The sequence below is a fragment of the Crocodylus porosus genome, unplaced genomic scaffold, assembly GCF_001723895.1.
Source record: "Crocodylus porosus isolate Cpor-Errol unplaced genomic scaffold, CroPor_comp1, whole genome shotgun sequence".
NCBI lineage: Eukaryota > Metazoa > Chordata > Crocodylia > Crocodylidae > Crocodylus > Crocodylus porosus.
The window spans coordinates 53,097,121-53,115,153 of NW_017728909.1; the positions used below are offsets into that span (position 1 = coordinate 53,097,121).

The 18,033-nt window shown below is 41.4% G+C and overlaps 1 protein-coding gene across 1 annotated transcript in view; it reads right to left on the reverse strand.

The window, feature by feature from the left end:
* Positions 1-959: 959 nt before the first annotated feature.
* Positions 960-18,033, reverse strand: part of SSBP2 (single stranded DNA binding protein 2) — a 222,395-nt gene continuing 205,321 nt past the window's right edge. Inside the window, exons 14-17 of the mRNA XM_019531710.1 lie at positions 17,946-18,024; positions 11,075-11,103; positions 5,525-5,623; positions 960-2,393 (exon numbers count right to left, since the gene is read on the reverse strand). Of these exons, the coding sequence (XP_019387255.1) occupies positions 2,364-2,393; positions 5,525-5,623; positions 11,075-11,103; positions 17,946-18,024 (237 nt within the window). The 3' untranslated portion in view covers positions 960-2,363. The remainder of the gene's footprint in view (positions 2,394-5,524; positions 5,624-11,074; positions 11,104-17,945; positions 18,025-18,033) is intronic.

Consider the following 18,033-nt stretch of genomic DNA (forward strand, 5'->3'; position numbering starts at 1 on the left):
GATTTTACATTTAAAATCACAGCACTGGAAACTGAATAAAGGATGCATTTCTGTTCTGCACTCTACATTGCACAATTTTATTTAATGCTCAGGTGTATTCTCCACTATAAACTAAACTGTTGCTGATAATGTAAAACTCACAAAAAGTTCTGTCATTTATGTGGTAAATATTAAGGCCACAACCCCACTTTACTTTGCCCCACTGAAATCCCTGCACTCCTCACAGTAATAAGGTTAAATACATGTGTAAGTGTTTGCAGGATTAAGATTTCATTTTGCATTTTGTGTAAGTAAAACTGATCATAGTGCTGCTGGGATCCTTCAAAAGAATAAAAACTGACCTGTTTTCAAAAAATAAATAATAATTATTGGGAAGAAAGTTAGTGATACCATATGAATACTTTCACTTAATTCAAAGTCATTTTAAAAATTATTTGTAACTAAAAATTACTTTCTCTTAAAATCTTTAAAATGTTAACAACGTTTCAAGGTACCTGGTATCTAAGAAGAGTTTTGTGTTTGTATAATGCCAGCAATGGAGTAAAAACATTATATCTTTATTTATATATACATGCAGGGAGTTGACACAAGCAGTGATGGGCATCTGCTAGCCCACTGAGCCCATTACATGCAACCCTTCATTAAAATTTAAGGGCAAAATTCTTCTTATAAATCTTCCTATGAGCACTGTACTTGATGCTCTTCTTTCCCTATGTATCTGGACCTCCCACATGCAAAGATGAGAACTTTGTTCTAAACCTGTGGAGTGAGTTTAATTCAGCCACTTGGTGCCTGAGATCCTGAACATCAGCCTTCCTAACACCATACATATAGCTACAATCTTTCATTTTCTTGGGAAACGTGGGAGTCATAGGGCACTAAATTTAACATAACCTCAGGTCCTCAGAAGTTAGAGCTTCACTTTAAGGAAGTCTCCTTCAAAAGGCTTTTTTTTTTAGTGTTAAGGAAGCCGTATCACCATTCTCCTTTTTTCCACTATCTCCACAGCTTTGAAATACAGTATACTGAACTCCTTACAGAATGGGTTCAGACCTCTGTTGACATCCTATATCTGGCAGAAAGGCTTGAGCCTTCCAATGCTCTCAGCATGGGTCATAACCATGAAATGCTCAGGCATTTTGGTTTACCTATATGATTACACATACAGAAAGATTTTGAGAAGTTCTGTTCCAGTATTTCTAGTGAAAAGTAACACGTTCATGTACGGCGGAGTCCTGATTATCTGAATGGCTTGGGAGACATGAAGTATGTTAAGACAATCAGGACTATGGCTAATTGGGGATCAGCTAAGAATCAGTAGAAAAGGGAGGGAGGACACCAGCAGTTTGTTAGAAAAGGAGGTTTCAGTAGTAAGAATTCTACTGTATTTCTACTAACTACCACCCCTACGGAAGATCATGCTAAGTAGAAAACTCATTTCCAAGGGCAGAGCAGCCCTGACACTTTATTGCTAGATTCTATAGCAACTGGAACTCACTTACAGCAACCTTAAAGTACTCTGTATAAACCAAGAAGCTTGTATCAAATTCAGGCTTCCATTTAAAATAGATATTGCAGATAATTAGGCTTCAATTAAAGAAGAAAATAACCATCAGTGCTTCTTTTTTTAAAGGCAAAGTATAAAAAATGTCACCAAGGCTTGATGAAAAATTATTAAATTTCTCCAAAAAATTAAAATGAGCTTTCTTCTATTTCTTGAGACAGCACAGAATGTGATTCACAGGATAACTGGTATCAAACACAAGTTAATGAAAGCCCTCTTATAAGCAATTTTATTCCTATCCATAATGGCAGACATTTACAAAATCAGACAATTTATCATTTGAGTTCACCTTAAAAAATAACTTATAAAGCAGTGATATATGCAGCACAAAACAGTTCAGGAGGGGAGAGGGAAAGCAAATTTTAATAGTTAAAATGTAAACGTGAAAAAAAGATGGAATAAAAGTCCCTACTTCTTATTTCTACTTAAGATGTCATGTGATAATATTTTACAATGTCCTGCGGGTCTATATATGTATGTGTGTGTGTGTATGTCTATATAGTGCACACACAAGCACACAGGCACACATATATACATCTACCCGTACATGTACATACACAGAAAATTGTTTGCAGTTCAGTCTTGGGCAGTTCTCTTATGCCACTCTTTACAGTTGTTGGAATCATTTTTGGACCCACTTTCTTGACAAAACTGGGGAGATGGTAGGAAAAATGGTGGGTCTGATTGTGTCTGAGATCCTTTTGTTAAACTGTACACTGGGACGAGTAATTTTCTTCTGTAGTAGCTCTCTGAAGAGGGCCAACTCACTGCGGTCTTCATGAGGAGACTTGGTAATGGATCACACACTCATTGTCATGCTAGGGGAGTACTGGAAAAGAGGAATCCACATTTTAACAATTCTTTCACAGGCCACTACATTCGCTTCTGGAACAAAACAATGAATTTGAATTTCAATTCATTGCTCTTTTATTTTTATCCTTTTAAATTTGTCAGGACTGTTGTTCAGTTTGTGCTACAATAATTAATTATATATTTAAATTTCATTCCATCTAAATTATAACAAAACTTATGAAATGAATAAGTAAATCATGAGCAGAAAATGTTAGCGTTTGCTGATACTGCCTGGCTCATGCAATTATAGCAGCTCTTCCTTACATGCCCTAACTTGCTCTCCACTAGTTAGTGCTGGGGCTACTTAGGGTATATGCATAAGCTGATGGCAGATATGCTTGTGGAGCATGGTAGCTGGGTATTCACACCAATGGAGTTGGCATTTCACTACTTGTGGGGAAAGGTGTTGGAAAAATGCCTTACTGAAATGAAATTAGGCCTTTGGCTTAATCTTTCAGAAGTTGGCTATATCAAATATCAGTAATTATGCTTTTTCTATTAACTAAAAATCCTGCCATCACATTATATTGCCTTATTATTTTAACACATACTGAACTGCAGCCCTGATGCAAGCTACAGTCTTCCTCAAAGTAACAGTACCTCATCACAAGTTACTGATGAGATACCACAAAGCCTCCAGTAGTCATACTTCTTGGCTAGGGACAGAAATTACACATAAACCATTATAAGTGATCAGAAACTGATTCAAATCTATGATACAACAGAAGTTCAAGTGCACATAAACCACTTTCAAAATGGCTGAAACTGGTTTAAGATAAACCTGGATGGATGTAGTATCAGACTTAACTGATTTAGGTTAAATCAGTTTATTGAACTTGTGTCCCAGATCCCCTCCAGATTCAAGTTAACTCAGCAGTCCTCCAGTACCCCAGGATGCTTTGCACCTCCCCCATAAACACTCCCCCCCCACCCCTTTGCAGGGCAGGTGGGCTAGCCTTGGCCCAAGCTGTCTGCTCCAGCTAAGCAGAGAGGCATGTTCTAGTGCCGCCCTTCCACCACCCCTGCATTTTCTGGCCTGGGCCACTGCAGTCATGTGACTACATTTCCAGAATCAAAAGTGAATGTCTGTTCACTTGCTTATCAGTTCAATCTACACAGTGTAGACTAACCTGCAAAGAATAAAATGATTCAGCCTTGGGCTTTTTGACTGCCTGTACCTAGCCCTAATGCAAACTGCTTCGAACAGACTAACTGGAGGAAACCTAGTTTGCCTGAGGTCTTGTCTTTTCTTTGTTGATCTTGTCTGTTTTGGGTCTTGCTTTTGCCAGGTGCTGCAGACTCTCACTTGGATTCAGCAAAGCTTATTCAGTAAAGCCTTAAGCATGTAAGTCATTGAAAAGGACCATTCTCAGGTGTTTAAAGATAGGAAATGTCTTAAAGCTTTTTGGATTACAACCAGAGTATGCAACAACAGCATACGCATTTGGGCCAGGGAATAAATTCTTTGTTTATATACAGATTAAGTACCGTACAAATTGCTGCTATTACTACTACTCCTTGTATTATTTTATTAAATATACATTAATTATATATAATTGTAATTATAATGATTCAATCATACCACAACATAGTAGTAGTAATCACATTATCACTACTACTGCTGTCCTTATTTTGATTCAGAACTCCTGGTGAACTGAATGGGAATTTTGCCTGAGGAAAAAACTCAGAATTTATCTCACTGATAATATTCTTTCTAAGTAGCCAAGAAAAGAAGTGGCAGGGGTGGTTGAGAAAGCATGACGGAGGCTCAAGAAACTAAACTCTGGCTTGTGAGTGAGACAGGCATCTTGAAGTACAGTAAGAGGTGTAGCAAAATCTTCTACAAGCCAGATCAGGAATTGATTCAGGTAAAAAAAACAGTAGCTAAAACCATTAAGCATACAGGAATGTCTGAGAGAACCAATTTTCTGTGGCATATAACTGATACTACTTGTTATTTTTTTAATGAGCCTAGTTTAGTGGACTGGCTTCTGTCTGTTCAGTCAGATTGTTGGCATACAGTACAAGTTGAGTAAGCTGAATTTAGAGTCAAGCACTGCCATGACTATAAATCAAATCTGATGCGGTTTAATTACTACTCTTTTGCAAATTTTGAAACATACCTCTCTAGCTGAGGACCTTTTGTTCAAAGTTATTGAACAGTAGATGCCTAAAATATGGAAAATTGATCATTCTTCATATTTGTATGTTTGCTGAAGAAGCAAAATAAAAATTTAATCTGTATTTCATAAAACATGCTGAAGATTTTGGCTATGGTATGAATTAGAAGAAACAAGATTCAATCTTCATAGAAACTGGGCTAAATTCTGCATTGGCATAATTAATGGAATTGCATGTGGTTCTGACAGAAGTTAATTCCAGTCAGAATACAAGTTCCGAAGCCACTCAGCACTTCTGAAAAATCAGGCCACTTCTATATAGGAACCAAAATATGGATTTAGAAATCTAACTTTAGGCACCTGGATACGAAAATGTTCCTCACTATTTTCTTGATTTAAAATAGTTTAGTATTGTAAACAATATTTGTTTAGCCTCAAGATCTGGCACTTTTATGAAAAGTCTCATTTGTCACATAATGAACACTAGAGGGGGTGTTTGCTTTCCTGTACCTAAAACTACATCATGGCTTTTTATAAAATCTTATAGATTTTCTGGTACTTAAGTGTGGATCATGTTTTGAAAGACATTCCTACTTTACAAAATATACTATCAAGGAAGGTGAAAAGTTGGGCAGCCACAAACTGACACATCCAACCTCAGAGACTGCTTTTGAATGACTGGCTGAATATTCATGTCTACACTGTTTAGATTTTAACTGACAAATTCACATCCCATCATTCATTACCAAATAAGTATGTGTGTGAATCTAGGATAATACTGATGTACATCTAATTTTCATCCACTAATCATGGATTTCTGTAGTAACTCTGTCTCTTGGATCTAAATTTACTGACATTATTTAGCACAACTGTTTGTTCAGCAGATCCATATTATAATATTAGGATCTAGTAAAAATATAGAGATAACACAGATGATAAGGCTAGTGACTCAGTGTTTACCAAACAGAAGAATCAAAAAGATACTTACACTCTCACTCTGAAAAGGGTTTAGAAAGTTTCCACCCATTTCACCGTCATCCCGGGGAGTGCCAGGCTGATTACTCATGCTCATATTACTGGGAGAGTTCTGTTAAATGAGATTTTTAAATAAAGGTTAAATCTTATTGAAGAACTGAGTTCCTTTCTTTGCTTCACAATGCATCTTAAAGCTGTACTTACACAACACCTTAGAATTTCTGAAGATGAACCAGAATAAACCTTTCCAACCAAGTTCTGTAATAGTTAATAATTTTGACCTGGAAATAACTATGTTCCCCTTTATGAAATAAAATTTCTTCTCTGCAATTCTTGTTTTCAGGTTAGGCCCAGAACCTATTGAAGACAATGAAAAAAAAATGGCAAAATCTAGACTGGCCTTCTAGGTGCCTTATTTTTAAGCTTTGGCAGCCAGGACATACAATTTACAAGCCCAAGAGATTGTTCTGCAAGTTTTGAATACTGGCATGCATGTATAGTTCCATACCCTGCATGGACAAAGAGCTGGCTAACAAAGCACTTTTTGTAGTCCTGCCAACTCTGACTGAACTACTGACTTGTGAGCTGAAGGCACCTCTGCTGGATAAATTCAGCTCTCATCTCTTGTTAATCCAATGGACGAGGATATAGCCTGCAAGAGTCCTTCCAGGTTACTCAAGAGGGGACTGGAGGCATCCAAAAGCATGGATGCCCAGGCCAGGGAACTCCCCATGAGCAGGCTGATAAACAATCCCACCTTGGCCTGATCTGTGGGGTAGGCATAGGGGCAAAGTATGAACCAGAGGCAGCACTGATTCCGAAACCCCAGGAACTTCTTCAAGTCCTCCCTGAAGCACTCTGTGTGCAGACACTTGGGCTCAAGGATATGTAGGGGAGTAGCTAGAGCAGAAGCCTCTGCCACTAGTGGTGAGTCCTGCTGTGATTAGAGGATAGCAGTCTGGCTGCAGAGGAACTACCAGGGCTCAGCCCTCCAAACTGCTGCAGCAGAGGGGAAGGGGCATGCACACTCAGATACTCTGTGAAGCCAGGACTGCAGCTGTCCCAGCAGGCAGGTAAATTTATTTCAGTCTACTTTCTTCATGACTACCTAGGTTGTGTGTGTGTGGGGGAGCAGATCAGGACCCCCACAGTGCAGGAGGGAGTGGGGGCAGGGGTGAATCATTTACCCCTGCCCCTGCCCTGCTTCCTCTGCACTGTGGGGACTGTCCCATGACCTGGCCTGGCCAGGGCCCCATTCACTGTGTGTATGTATGGGGAGGGAGTGGGGGGGCACATGGCCCCTAGTTCTGTGCACGGGGCAAGGGTGGGCTGCAGCTGCAGGCTGGGCTCTGCTCCCTGCCTCTGTGCCTTGCTGCTGCTGCTTTGAAAGCGGTATGGCACCACGTGTGTCCTGCCACTGGGTGGGCCAGGCAGTGAGGTGAACCAGTCCCAGTGCCACTGCAGCCCACCTGGAGTGCAGCGCAGCCACCCCCCAATGGGAACAGCTTGGCACTGCCTCAGCCCCAGCCTGCAACAGCATCCTGCCCTGCCCCGTGCAGATCATGGGGCACATGTCCCCCATGCCTCCCAGGATGTGTGCAGCGGCTGGAGTCGTCACCCCCCTCTGCACCCCTGAAACGAGCTGCAGCATCATCCCATGCCCCACCCTGCCCTGGCTGTGCAGGGCCTGGCAGGGTGCGTGCAGGGGTCCCAGGGGCTCCATCCCCTCCAGCCTGACAGTGCAGCCTAGGCTGGCCCCACTCTGGCCCCCAGCTCTGGGCCCCCCCAGGCACTGCAGGACTGAGGCCACTGCAGAGGCAACCAGATCCAGTGTGAGGCTAGGGGGCGGTGGTAGATTCGTTGGCACGGGTGGTGCCAGCACTGAGCAACAATCCTTGGCACAGGGGAAGGGGCAGCCACATGGGCACAGCAGGCCCCAGCCCCAATCCCAATCCTGGGCCCAGCTTAGCTCGGCTTGGCTGCCTCCTGATCCCAGCCTGGTCCCAGCCCCACTCCCTTCTCCCCCTGGCCCTTTTCCCTCCCCCTGCCCCTTCCCCTGAAGAGTTTTCCACCTGGGGGTGGTGCATGCGCACATGCATGCTTAGCGACCACCCCCCCGCAAAAAAAAAAAGTCTCCCTTCACCTATGACCCTGAGAGACTTGAGAAGGTATTTACCTCTGCACCCAATCTGCCGCAACCGAAGCCCAGAAGCTAATGCATCAATCTGGGTCACAGGATCATCTTATCCCAGCTGTCCAAATCCTTGAAATAATTGCAGCCATGTGCTTTTTGCTCCTGAGCATTATTACCCACTGAAAAGAACTATTTGGGATACAGAACTGCTCACAATCAAAGTAGCTTGGTAGAGTGGCAACATCTTCTGAAAGATGGCCCAGTTCCTCAGGGACCATAAGAATCTGCTGTATCTCCAGATAAATCAGGATCTGAATCCATAGCGAGTCCACTGATCAGGGTTCTTCTGTTGGGACTTAATTGTCCCATACCAGCCAAATACCATTAACTGGAAGGCAAATGCATTCTTCTGATAGGACAAGGACTCCAAGTCCAGTCCGGTGCCTCCCTCTACCATCCTTAAATCCCAGAATTTAATTCATAACTCTATATGGAAGAGATTAATTTATAATATCCAGACAGACCATCCTGATGATCTGTTCATAAGACAACTCTGCCTACTGCCTGATCCTGATTTCTAACTATGCAGTGAGCTCCTCCTCTTCTGAGGTTGACTCTGTGTTACTGAGGGACTCCTTAGAACCACAAGTATTAAGCCTGTTATGACAGACCCCTTGCTGGGCACTTTGGTTGCTCTAGGTCTTGTGTCAATTCTGGTGGCCAAATATGCTTTAAACATGTAAGTACAAAAAGAGTTGTGTAGCTGCAAGATTTCTGGATTTTTTTGTGACTTCGGTGGCTAAATTCTGTTTAGGTGCTGCACTTAGCAGTTTAAATGACTTCACAGGGAGGGAGATTGGTTTCTTTATTTCCAAGTGATCACTGTGACCCTGATTCAGCAAAATACATAAAGATATGCCTAATTTTAAACAAATGAGTAGTATTTACAGGCTTAAAATTAGACACATGTTTAAGTACCTTTCTGAATTAAGGCTTCTTTTAAGTAGCATGTAAATGACTGGGAATAATTCATAAATCAAAGTTACGAGCTGCTAAACCACTTCCCAGAGAGTATTATGCATGAACAGTAGAGTTACAGAGTTAGTTTTATTCAATAACAGCCAGACATTGTAAGCATCTCTGGATAGGGACTAGTTACTTGCACAGTACCTTGCGCAACAGAGTCCTGATATGTGATTTGAATCCTTAGAGGCTACCACAGTAACAACAACAGCACCGAAAAGCATTAAAGATTACTCTTTTGTTGGAAGTACTACTGTACAACTACCTTTTCTTGTCTAGTAACCGAAGTAAATATATTGACTACACCAAGATTTAGTCTGTTGCATTAAAGAGAAAGGATGGAACCAGCTGCTTTCCACAGTTTATTTAGAGTTATTAATACATGATCATTATAAACACAAGGCTTGCTTAGCTAGGTTTACCGTGGTTAATTTTGGGTACCTTATCAATTAAAATAATTTAAAAAGTGTTGATGAACTAACCAGAAAAAGAAATGTACACTTCCAGACAAACTGGAAAAGCCAACATAAATACTTATACTTAGTGCCAAATTCTGATAAAAACAGATAGTGAGGTGTTTTTCCCCCCATAGAAGGTATATACAAAAAGATGTTTCTGTATAGTGCATCGTCAGAAAACAATCTATCCCATCACCATTTAAGTATCGTCATATAGTAATTTTATTAAATGAAACAGTAATATCTCATCTATTTTTTAACAGAGTTCTGCATTTTGTTCAGCATACTATGAACAAATCCTTCATAGTAACTTAAAAGTCTGACACTAATAAATTCAAACTTCCAAGCACTGCTGCTTGTTCCCGGGGAACACCCATGCCATATGCACTGTGGTACGCAGCAGGTTACCCCAGGTGGGGTAGGGAAGGCTGGGGCCAGCAACTGTGCTGGCCCCACCAGCCTTACCTGGTGTCCTGGGGGCCTCCTGGGGCTGCAGCAATGACAGGAAGCCTGGCTGGCAGCTGAAGTGTGGTTCCGACTGGCCAGGCTCCAGTTGTGGGTGACATCCTCTGCCACCATGTGCACCATCCCACTTTTTTTGGTGTGGCTTTTTTTGACCCCAGGATCTCCTAGAGTCAAACCCCCCTCCGCACCTCCATGCTGCAAGACAGCAGCATGGGGAACGCCTGCATACGTGGTACGTGGTGCGTCTGTGGCGCAACATACTGCACATCCACACTCGTCTGAACACAGCCATGGAGTGCTTCACTAACTAAAGGTAGCTCAAGTACCTTTACATGAACAGTAATCCCTGCAGTGCAAAACATTTTTAACATAGTCCTGGTCCTCCTGGACTTGTCTGACCCATAGATACCACATTATTTAGGGTATTTTTCTGTTGCTTTGCTACAAGCAGAAATTAGAACTTCCATTACAGAATAATGAAATTGTACATTAACATTCTACATATGTAGTTTGAAATTCCAGTTAAAAAGATTTCAGCTTTCTCTAAGCAAACTTGTTTTCTTCTTTTAGGACAGAGCTGGAAATTTTGTTCTAGCATTTCAAATGAATAAGAATGAGCTCTGCAATTCAGAATGAAACAGTTGTTTAATCAATTTCTATGTAGACGAAAAGCACAAAAGTGCAGGGTGATCTTTTTAGTGATGTTCATTAATTAGTTTTAGCCATTTGTATTTGAAAAGGTTCAAGGAATAACAGAAGGTATTTTCTATGAAACGAATTCTTCCACTTCCACTTGCAATGAATAATTTTATTGATTCCTAATTTGAATCAACCCCTAAATTAATAAGAATCATAGAAATAGTAGAAATTTTTATGTAAAACACCGCACACTGAAACACAATATTATTTTTGTAGTTCTAAATGGCTGAAGGTTGAATAACATTCATTTTCAATATACTCTTTAATGGTTGAATGTTCAGAACACTGCTTCTTTTATAATTACTTTTTAATCTAGCTTTTAGGGAATTAAAGTAGTGATTACAATATTAACATTGCCTCATAAAAGAAGAAAAGCTATCACACAATGCATAAAAGTTATATCCTAATGACATTTTCCCCAATTTACCTCTCCTTACCTTTAACTAGATTTATTATAACTGTATTCATTTGTCTTATCAATATGTAAAACTATAATATAATTAGTTAGGTCATTACATGGCTATACATTAGCCACATACGAGGATGACCATAATTCTGTTAAGAAAAATACATAAACAAATCCATTTCATTGTCCCTACTGATTATCGGCATTGTTTTAACCTTCCAACTAATGCTAAGTCTGTCTAAAATCCCCAAAGAGTTGATAGGCACATAATGCCCATTTAATTTGCAATCACTAATGTAAAAATGTAACAAAAATTAGGAGAGATTTTACATACGAGTAGGATACAATGCAAAACATTAACATATTTTACATACTCACTTTGGAAATACTGTCCATGTCTCCTGAGCCTGAAGTTAAAATAAACAGACATTTAGTTAGGTATGGACTGCATTAATCTAAGACAAGTGTGGGCAATTATTTGGCTGGTGGCCCACTTAACGAATTTTGGTCAGCTGTTGAGGGATGCAGGGGCACACCTGTTGTCAAACTGTTAAATCCCACACCTTGACAGGTGCCCTGTCCCCTGGCTGCTATTTTGGAACTGAAAGTCCTATTCCTGGCCTTTGCCACTGAAAGTCCCTCCCCTCACCCTGCAAGTACTCCTTTTGGAAGGGGGAAGGGTTATATTCTTGGAACCACAAGTTTCACCCTTGCACATGGTCCATGACATAAAAAGTCTGCTCACCAGACACCAAACCCTGCCCTCCACACCATCATGTTGGCCACCATATTGGTCCCAGAATCCCCTGCCCATATTACATGGTCCTTGACATTAGAAGGTCCACTGCCCCTCTAGAGAGCCCATGCACTCATGGTGCATTGCCCACCCCTGGGGCCCCAGAAGTTCTGTTCCCTAAGCCACAAGGCACAGGCATGACCTATCAGGTAGTGAGGAGTTGTAACTCCTGTGTCAACCCGCCCCATTATCCTTGGCCAATCAGTGGGAATTTCAGGAGTGTTGGACCTCCCAGAGAATGGTGCCAAACCAATCAAATTGAGGTCCACACACGTAACATCTTTCAAAGATATAATTTTAACAAATTATAGATCAAAAACAAATCATATACTAAAAATGTATTTCAAAAATATATTTTAAGGTACTAGTGCCAACATCACAAGCAGCAGAGGGAGAGGAGGGCAGGGGTGGGTTTAGGAGCTGCGTCTCTCTCTAGCCCTGGAGGCACTAACCCCACTATGTGCCTCAGCCCCCGCTGTGCTCCATTACTGGCTGCAGTCCCAGGAGCCGGAGTCGGAGCCAGAGCCAGAGCTGGAGCTGCTGCAGCCGGCACTACCCACAGGGGAGGGAGGAGGGCAGAGAGTGCCATGGGATGGATAGAATCACTTACTGGGCTGGATCCGGCCTGTACACCATATTTTGCCCACCCCAATCTAACAATTTATCATTTTCCAAATTTTAAAAATACAGCATTTGTACAATAAGCTAACACACAGTGATATTTGAGAGCTTCCTTTCCCCCTGAGTCCCTATACCCCAGCCAATACAATACACATACTTGACCCTTCTGTGGTTGTGCATATGATTTGGGTGTAGAAAAACTATTTTCCCTTTTTTAGGTCTATGTAAGAGCTACAGTCAGTCACTATTTCTGTGGCCTGGAAAAATGTAGGCACAGCTATTAGGGGTATGCAAAACAGGTCATTTTTGATTCAGATTTGGCCTGATTTGGGGACAGTGATTCAATTAGTTGATTCAGATCACTGTCCTGATTCAATTCAACTGAATCCAAATTTGAAGATTGGATGCTGATATGGAGAATTAGCCATTCAGCCACAGACACAGCTTTTTTCTACATATCTCAAGGTACCAGGCATGGCTCACGGTGCTGGGACAGATGGAGTGTCCCACAGGAGCACAGGGGAGCTCCCCCATGTGCTCAGTGGCGAAACTGGAAGTGGACTGGAAGTACTCCTGGTGGACCCGGAAGTAGACCGGAAGTGCTTCTGGTCCACTTCTGGGTCTGCAGCCAAGTGCATTGGGAACGCCCCCACCCCATGCTCCTGTGGGATGCTCCATTTGCCTCAGCATCTCAGCATTCATGAGCTTCTTCTTCACAGTAAGGGTGGCCAAGGGAGGTGGTGCTCTCCCCTACGTTAGGGGTCTTTTACAGAGGGTTGGATAGGCATCTGGCTGGGGTCATCTGACCCCAGCACTCTTTCCTGCCTAGGCAGGGGGTCAGACTCGATGATCTATTGAGGTCCCTTCTGACCCTGGCATCTATGAATCTGTGAATCTATGAGTACCTTGAGGTATGTAGAAAAAACATTTAAAGCTGTGGCTACGTCCGAATCATCAAAACTTTCTGAATTTCTCTGAATTGATTCGGAGGGTTCTGATTCAATTCAGAGAGATTAAAGGGTCTCCTGATTTGATTCTGGGAGTAGCTACCCAGATCAAGGACAACAAGAAGTCCTTTTTTAAATACACAGGGGGCAAAAAGAAGGTACCGGGTAACGTGGGGCCCCTGCAAGACACACTAGGAAATCTGGTCATCACAGCAGATGACAAAGCTAACCTATTTAATGACTTATTTGCCTCCATTTTCCTGAGCAGGGACCAGATCAGCCCCCCATTGGGCCCCCTTCAGGCCCCAGGGGAGGCGCACCTAGGCCAAGGGTCAGTGAGGAGCTATTCAGGGAACTTCTGGAGGGACTGGATGTATTTAAATCAGCCGGTCCAGATGATCTCCACCCCAGAGTGCTGAGGGAATTAGCTGAAGTCATTGCAGGACCCCTGGCACGGCTTCACGAGCACTCGTGGTGCTCTAGTGTGGTGCCAGAGGACTGGAAGAGGGCCAACATGGTTCCCATCTTCAAAAAAGGGAGGAAGGAAAACCCAGGAAACTATAGGCCAGTTAGTCATACCTTGATCCTGGGTAAGCTCTTTGAGAGAATTATCCTGACACATGTCCATGAGGGGCCAGCGGGGGAGGTTATGCATAGGGGCAACCAACACGGGTTCATTAGAGGCAGGTCCTGTCAGACCAACCTGGTTGCCTTCTATGACCAGGTCACCAGATCCTTAGATGCAGGGGTACCAGTGGACATAGTCTTTCTGGACTTTAGGAAGGCCTTCGACACTGTCTCTCATTCCATTCTCATTAAAAATCTGGGGGACTGTGGTGTCGACACCTACACAGTCAAATGGGTCACTAACTGGCTGGAGTACCGCGTCCAGTTCTGGGTGCCGCACTTCAAGAGGGATGTGGGCAACATGGAGAGGGTCCAGAGGAGGGCCACTCGCATGATCAGGGGCAGCAGGGCAGGCTATGGGACCTGAACCTATTCAGCCTCCACAAGAGAATGCTGAGGGGGGACTTAGTGGCCTGTTACCAACTAGTCAGAGGGGACCAGCAGGCATTGGGGGAGTCCCTGTTCCCCCAAGCACTACCACAAGTGACTAGAAATAATGGTCAGAAGCTGGCAGAGGGTAAATTCAGATCAGACATCAGGAGGCGCTGCTTCACTGTCAGAGTGGCTAGGATCTGCCACCAACTTCCAAGCGAAGTGGTGCTGGCTCCTACCCTGGGGGACTTTAAGACAAGGCTAGACAAACACCTTGCTGGGGTTGTTTGACCCCAGTACTCTTTCCTGCCATGGCAGGGGGTCAGACTTGATGATCTGCTCAGGTCCCTTCCAACCCTACAAACCATGAAACTATGATTCAGATTTGGAGATTAGGCTGCCAAATCAGGCCAAATCTCAGCCGAATTGAACCAGCAACTGAAGCTTCACATTGCCCTAACAGCTATCTCTGTATGCTTCTACCATATCCATTAGTCCAAGACTATTAGCAGGAGGGAGAGCCACAGAACTGGTCTGTACAGTGTTCTGAATTCTTAAGATGAAGCAGCCTAATCAACATCTAGACAGACTGAAAGGCTCAAGAACTGAGAGGTACAACTACCTCTAGGATATATAATGCTGCATGGCTCCCTACTTACTTCAGTGCTTACATGGCACAGTCAAATCTAGGTGTGTATGTGCATGCCTGTGAAAATGCTGTTTTAATTGGAGAAAAAACAAAAAACTTCTTAAGAACTGTGATTTCCATGACAGAAAAAATAGCCACCACTCTTGTTAGACATTCTCTTAAAGGTTACTAATGGGTGTCCTCAAGAATTGATCTTGGGATCGATTTTATTTACTATAGTCATTAATGATCTTGACACAAAAGATAAGTGTGTGTTAATAAAATGTGCTGATGACATAAAGATGGGGGAGAAGTGGAATATCATTCAGGGTAACAGGATGACTTTGAGGGCTGGAGTAATAAAAACAGGAGGAAATTTAATACTGAGAAGTGCAAGGTCATGCACTTAGGGACTAATAACAAGAATTTCTGCTACACTTTGGGTACTCATTAATTGAAAATGACAAAAGAAGGGAAAGCCCTGGGTGTATTAGTTGACCAGAAAACAATTATAATTCAACTGTGTGAGTCTGACATGACTTTTTCATTATTAATGTGAACCTTGAATATATCAGGATAGATATTTCTGGTAGAGATTGGGAAGTGTTAATGCTATTATATAAAATCCTAGTAAGACCTCATGGGGAGGGTTATGGGATGATCAGGGAATTTACAAAAGAAGAGCTTGGCTTGTTTAGTCTAGGGAAATGAAGGCTGAGAGGTAATCTCTTGTTCTTTATAAAAACTAGGGAGGGAGAAGACTTAAGTTAAAATACAATGTTGGCACAAGAATAAATATAAACTAAGAATGTTTCTAGGCTGGAAATTAGATGAAGATTCACAATCATCAGAGCAAATAAGATTCTAGAACAGCTTTCCACTAATAGTGAGGGCATAAAGGAGATTTATCGGTTTATGAAGAGATATAAGATTTGGTTACGCATTATAAAACTGGGCAAGACTTGAAGATCTGTCATGTAATAATTTTCTTAAAAGAACTAGTGGAGTATTTAAAATTAAAATTGATATAAGAAAAATCTGTCACGACTGATTTGAATGCATTTGATAATGTTTACTGAAGAAAATATCTAACCATATGCTAAGCAGATATAAAGCTCTTTCACAACTGTTTTAATTGTAATTAATCTTATAACTAGGAAGTTATTTTCAGTCTATAATATATAATAGCAAAAAAGTGATACTTAATAACTTTAATTGACTTGGAAATAATGTGCATTAATTTTAATTAAAAATTCAGCCAATTTATAAAAAACATGTGAAGGAATTTATTGAAAAATTGCAAAATGGCTTTGTTCAAAGTAATTTAGAAATTTCAGGAAAATGCTTCCCTGGAAAAAAAGATTCTTCAGAATTTGCTTTGTTGTGATGTATTTTAAATTGCACCAAATAAGTCTGATAAGGAAGTTTTGGTGAACTCTTTTCTAAGCTTAAAACTTTCTCACCCCCTCATCTCACTATGGCCTTTCCCACTCTCACCTTCATTCACATTCTTCTATTTTGTTTTCTAGGCTTCAAATTCTGGACCGGATTCAGGCCTCAACTATGCTAACATCCTCTCCATTACATTCAGAGGTAGATTCTTAAGGGGTCTCAAGATATATTGTTCAATAGATAGGTGACAATGTAACAAAATCTGGGATTGGATGTAGGAGGAAAAGTGAGAGCTCTTACTTGCATCTTACCCACATTATCACTGACTGGAGTGGAGAAATAGAGCCAGCTGCTCTGTTATTGTATGCCCCATATACGTATTTAAACTCATCTGGGCTTTTCAGAAGCTCCTGCAAGCTGCCTCACCCTCTCTATGCTTAATTGTAGAAAAAGGCAAGGATTTCTCAGGGTGATATCTTTTATTGGACCATCTATATAGATGGGACAGAGTTAGACAAGCTTTCAAATGCATCAGGTCAAGTCTTCAATAGGTCAGAAGTTCCTGTTTATCAGGTCCGCGATCCCGTGACTTACACTGCCCTTCAAATGATACTTTCCCTAATTCTGCTTCCCTTTTTACACTGAATAGATATTATAATGTGTTTACTAGACCATGCTGATTTCAAAAGAGATAAATATGGTGAATGCATTTTAAAAGACCTCTGAAAGTTACCTATATGTAAGTTCTACATATAAAAATGTTATAGCTTTGACGACAGGTGTAACCATGCAATAGAGTACATATTTGGTTTATATTTTTCTGATTTATTGATTAAAAGGCAGCTGTTTGAATCTTATCACAGCATGGAATATTAAAAGTACTGCTTAGGAGATATATGAATGGGTATAGTGCAAGTCAGACAGTTGAACCTGTGGGAGAAATATAATTTATGATCTGGATAGCAACATATGTAGTTGTGTATTTTCTTTTGTACCATACACCCTCAAATAAAGATACACTTTGCTGTAAGAAAGGCAGAATGAAGAAAAAAATGTTTCCAGAGTTATGGCTGCATAGAGCAGGGATAAAGCCTAATCAACTCCCTTATTCTCATTTTTCTGTTCGGGCAAAAGCTACAGTTTTACCCTTCCACAGCTGAACTGTCAGCAACTCTTGACTGTTCATCAAAAAGCTGAAACTGTAGTTACTGCTAAGGACAGATCTAAGATTTTGAAAAGTGCTAAAATAGTATATTTGGCTATGGAACAGGAGAAGAGACACCAGGAGTAGCTAACAGCAACACTGCCAAAGAAAAAGTAGATGAGTTGAACATCAGCACCACTAGAAAAAGTGAGAAAGGGTTAACATCTGCCGAGTGAAGAGCAATTAGCAGGAAGCTGGTAGACTATAACAAACCATGAAGTCAACTGACTTTCTTATGTGTTGCCTGAATAGAAATGCCACTGCTGCTGGGCAGTTGGTTTTAAACTTTGTGTGGAGCAGGACACAAGCTGGGGGTCTGACTGCACCACTTCACCCCTCCCCCGCTTATCTCCCCAGACTCCAGATCTGCATGCTGGACTCCACTAGAAAAATGGCTTCCCCATTTAAGATTCCCACACCAATTTTGGGACATTAATTTTGGGGGAAAGGTTTGTGTGGTATACAAGTAAATATGGTATTTCTTTTCTCAGAGACATCTTAATAGATCTTGATATGTAATCATTTTCAAACCTTTGATAGATGTAGAGCAAGTATTTCAAATCTTGAAATCATTTTCATGTACAATTGTCATTTAATTTATAGCTGTGGGTACTGTGGTATTTTTATAAAAAGCAATTATTCATCAGATTTGTTATTCTTACCTAAAGAGCCATTCATATGATGTGAATCCATTCCACCCAAACCACTCATAGGGCCATCTGACCCTGGGCCCAAAGGAAACTGCAAAAG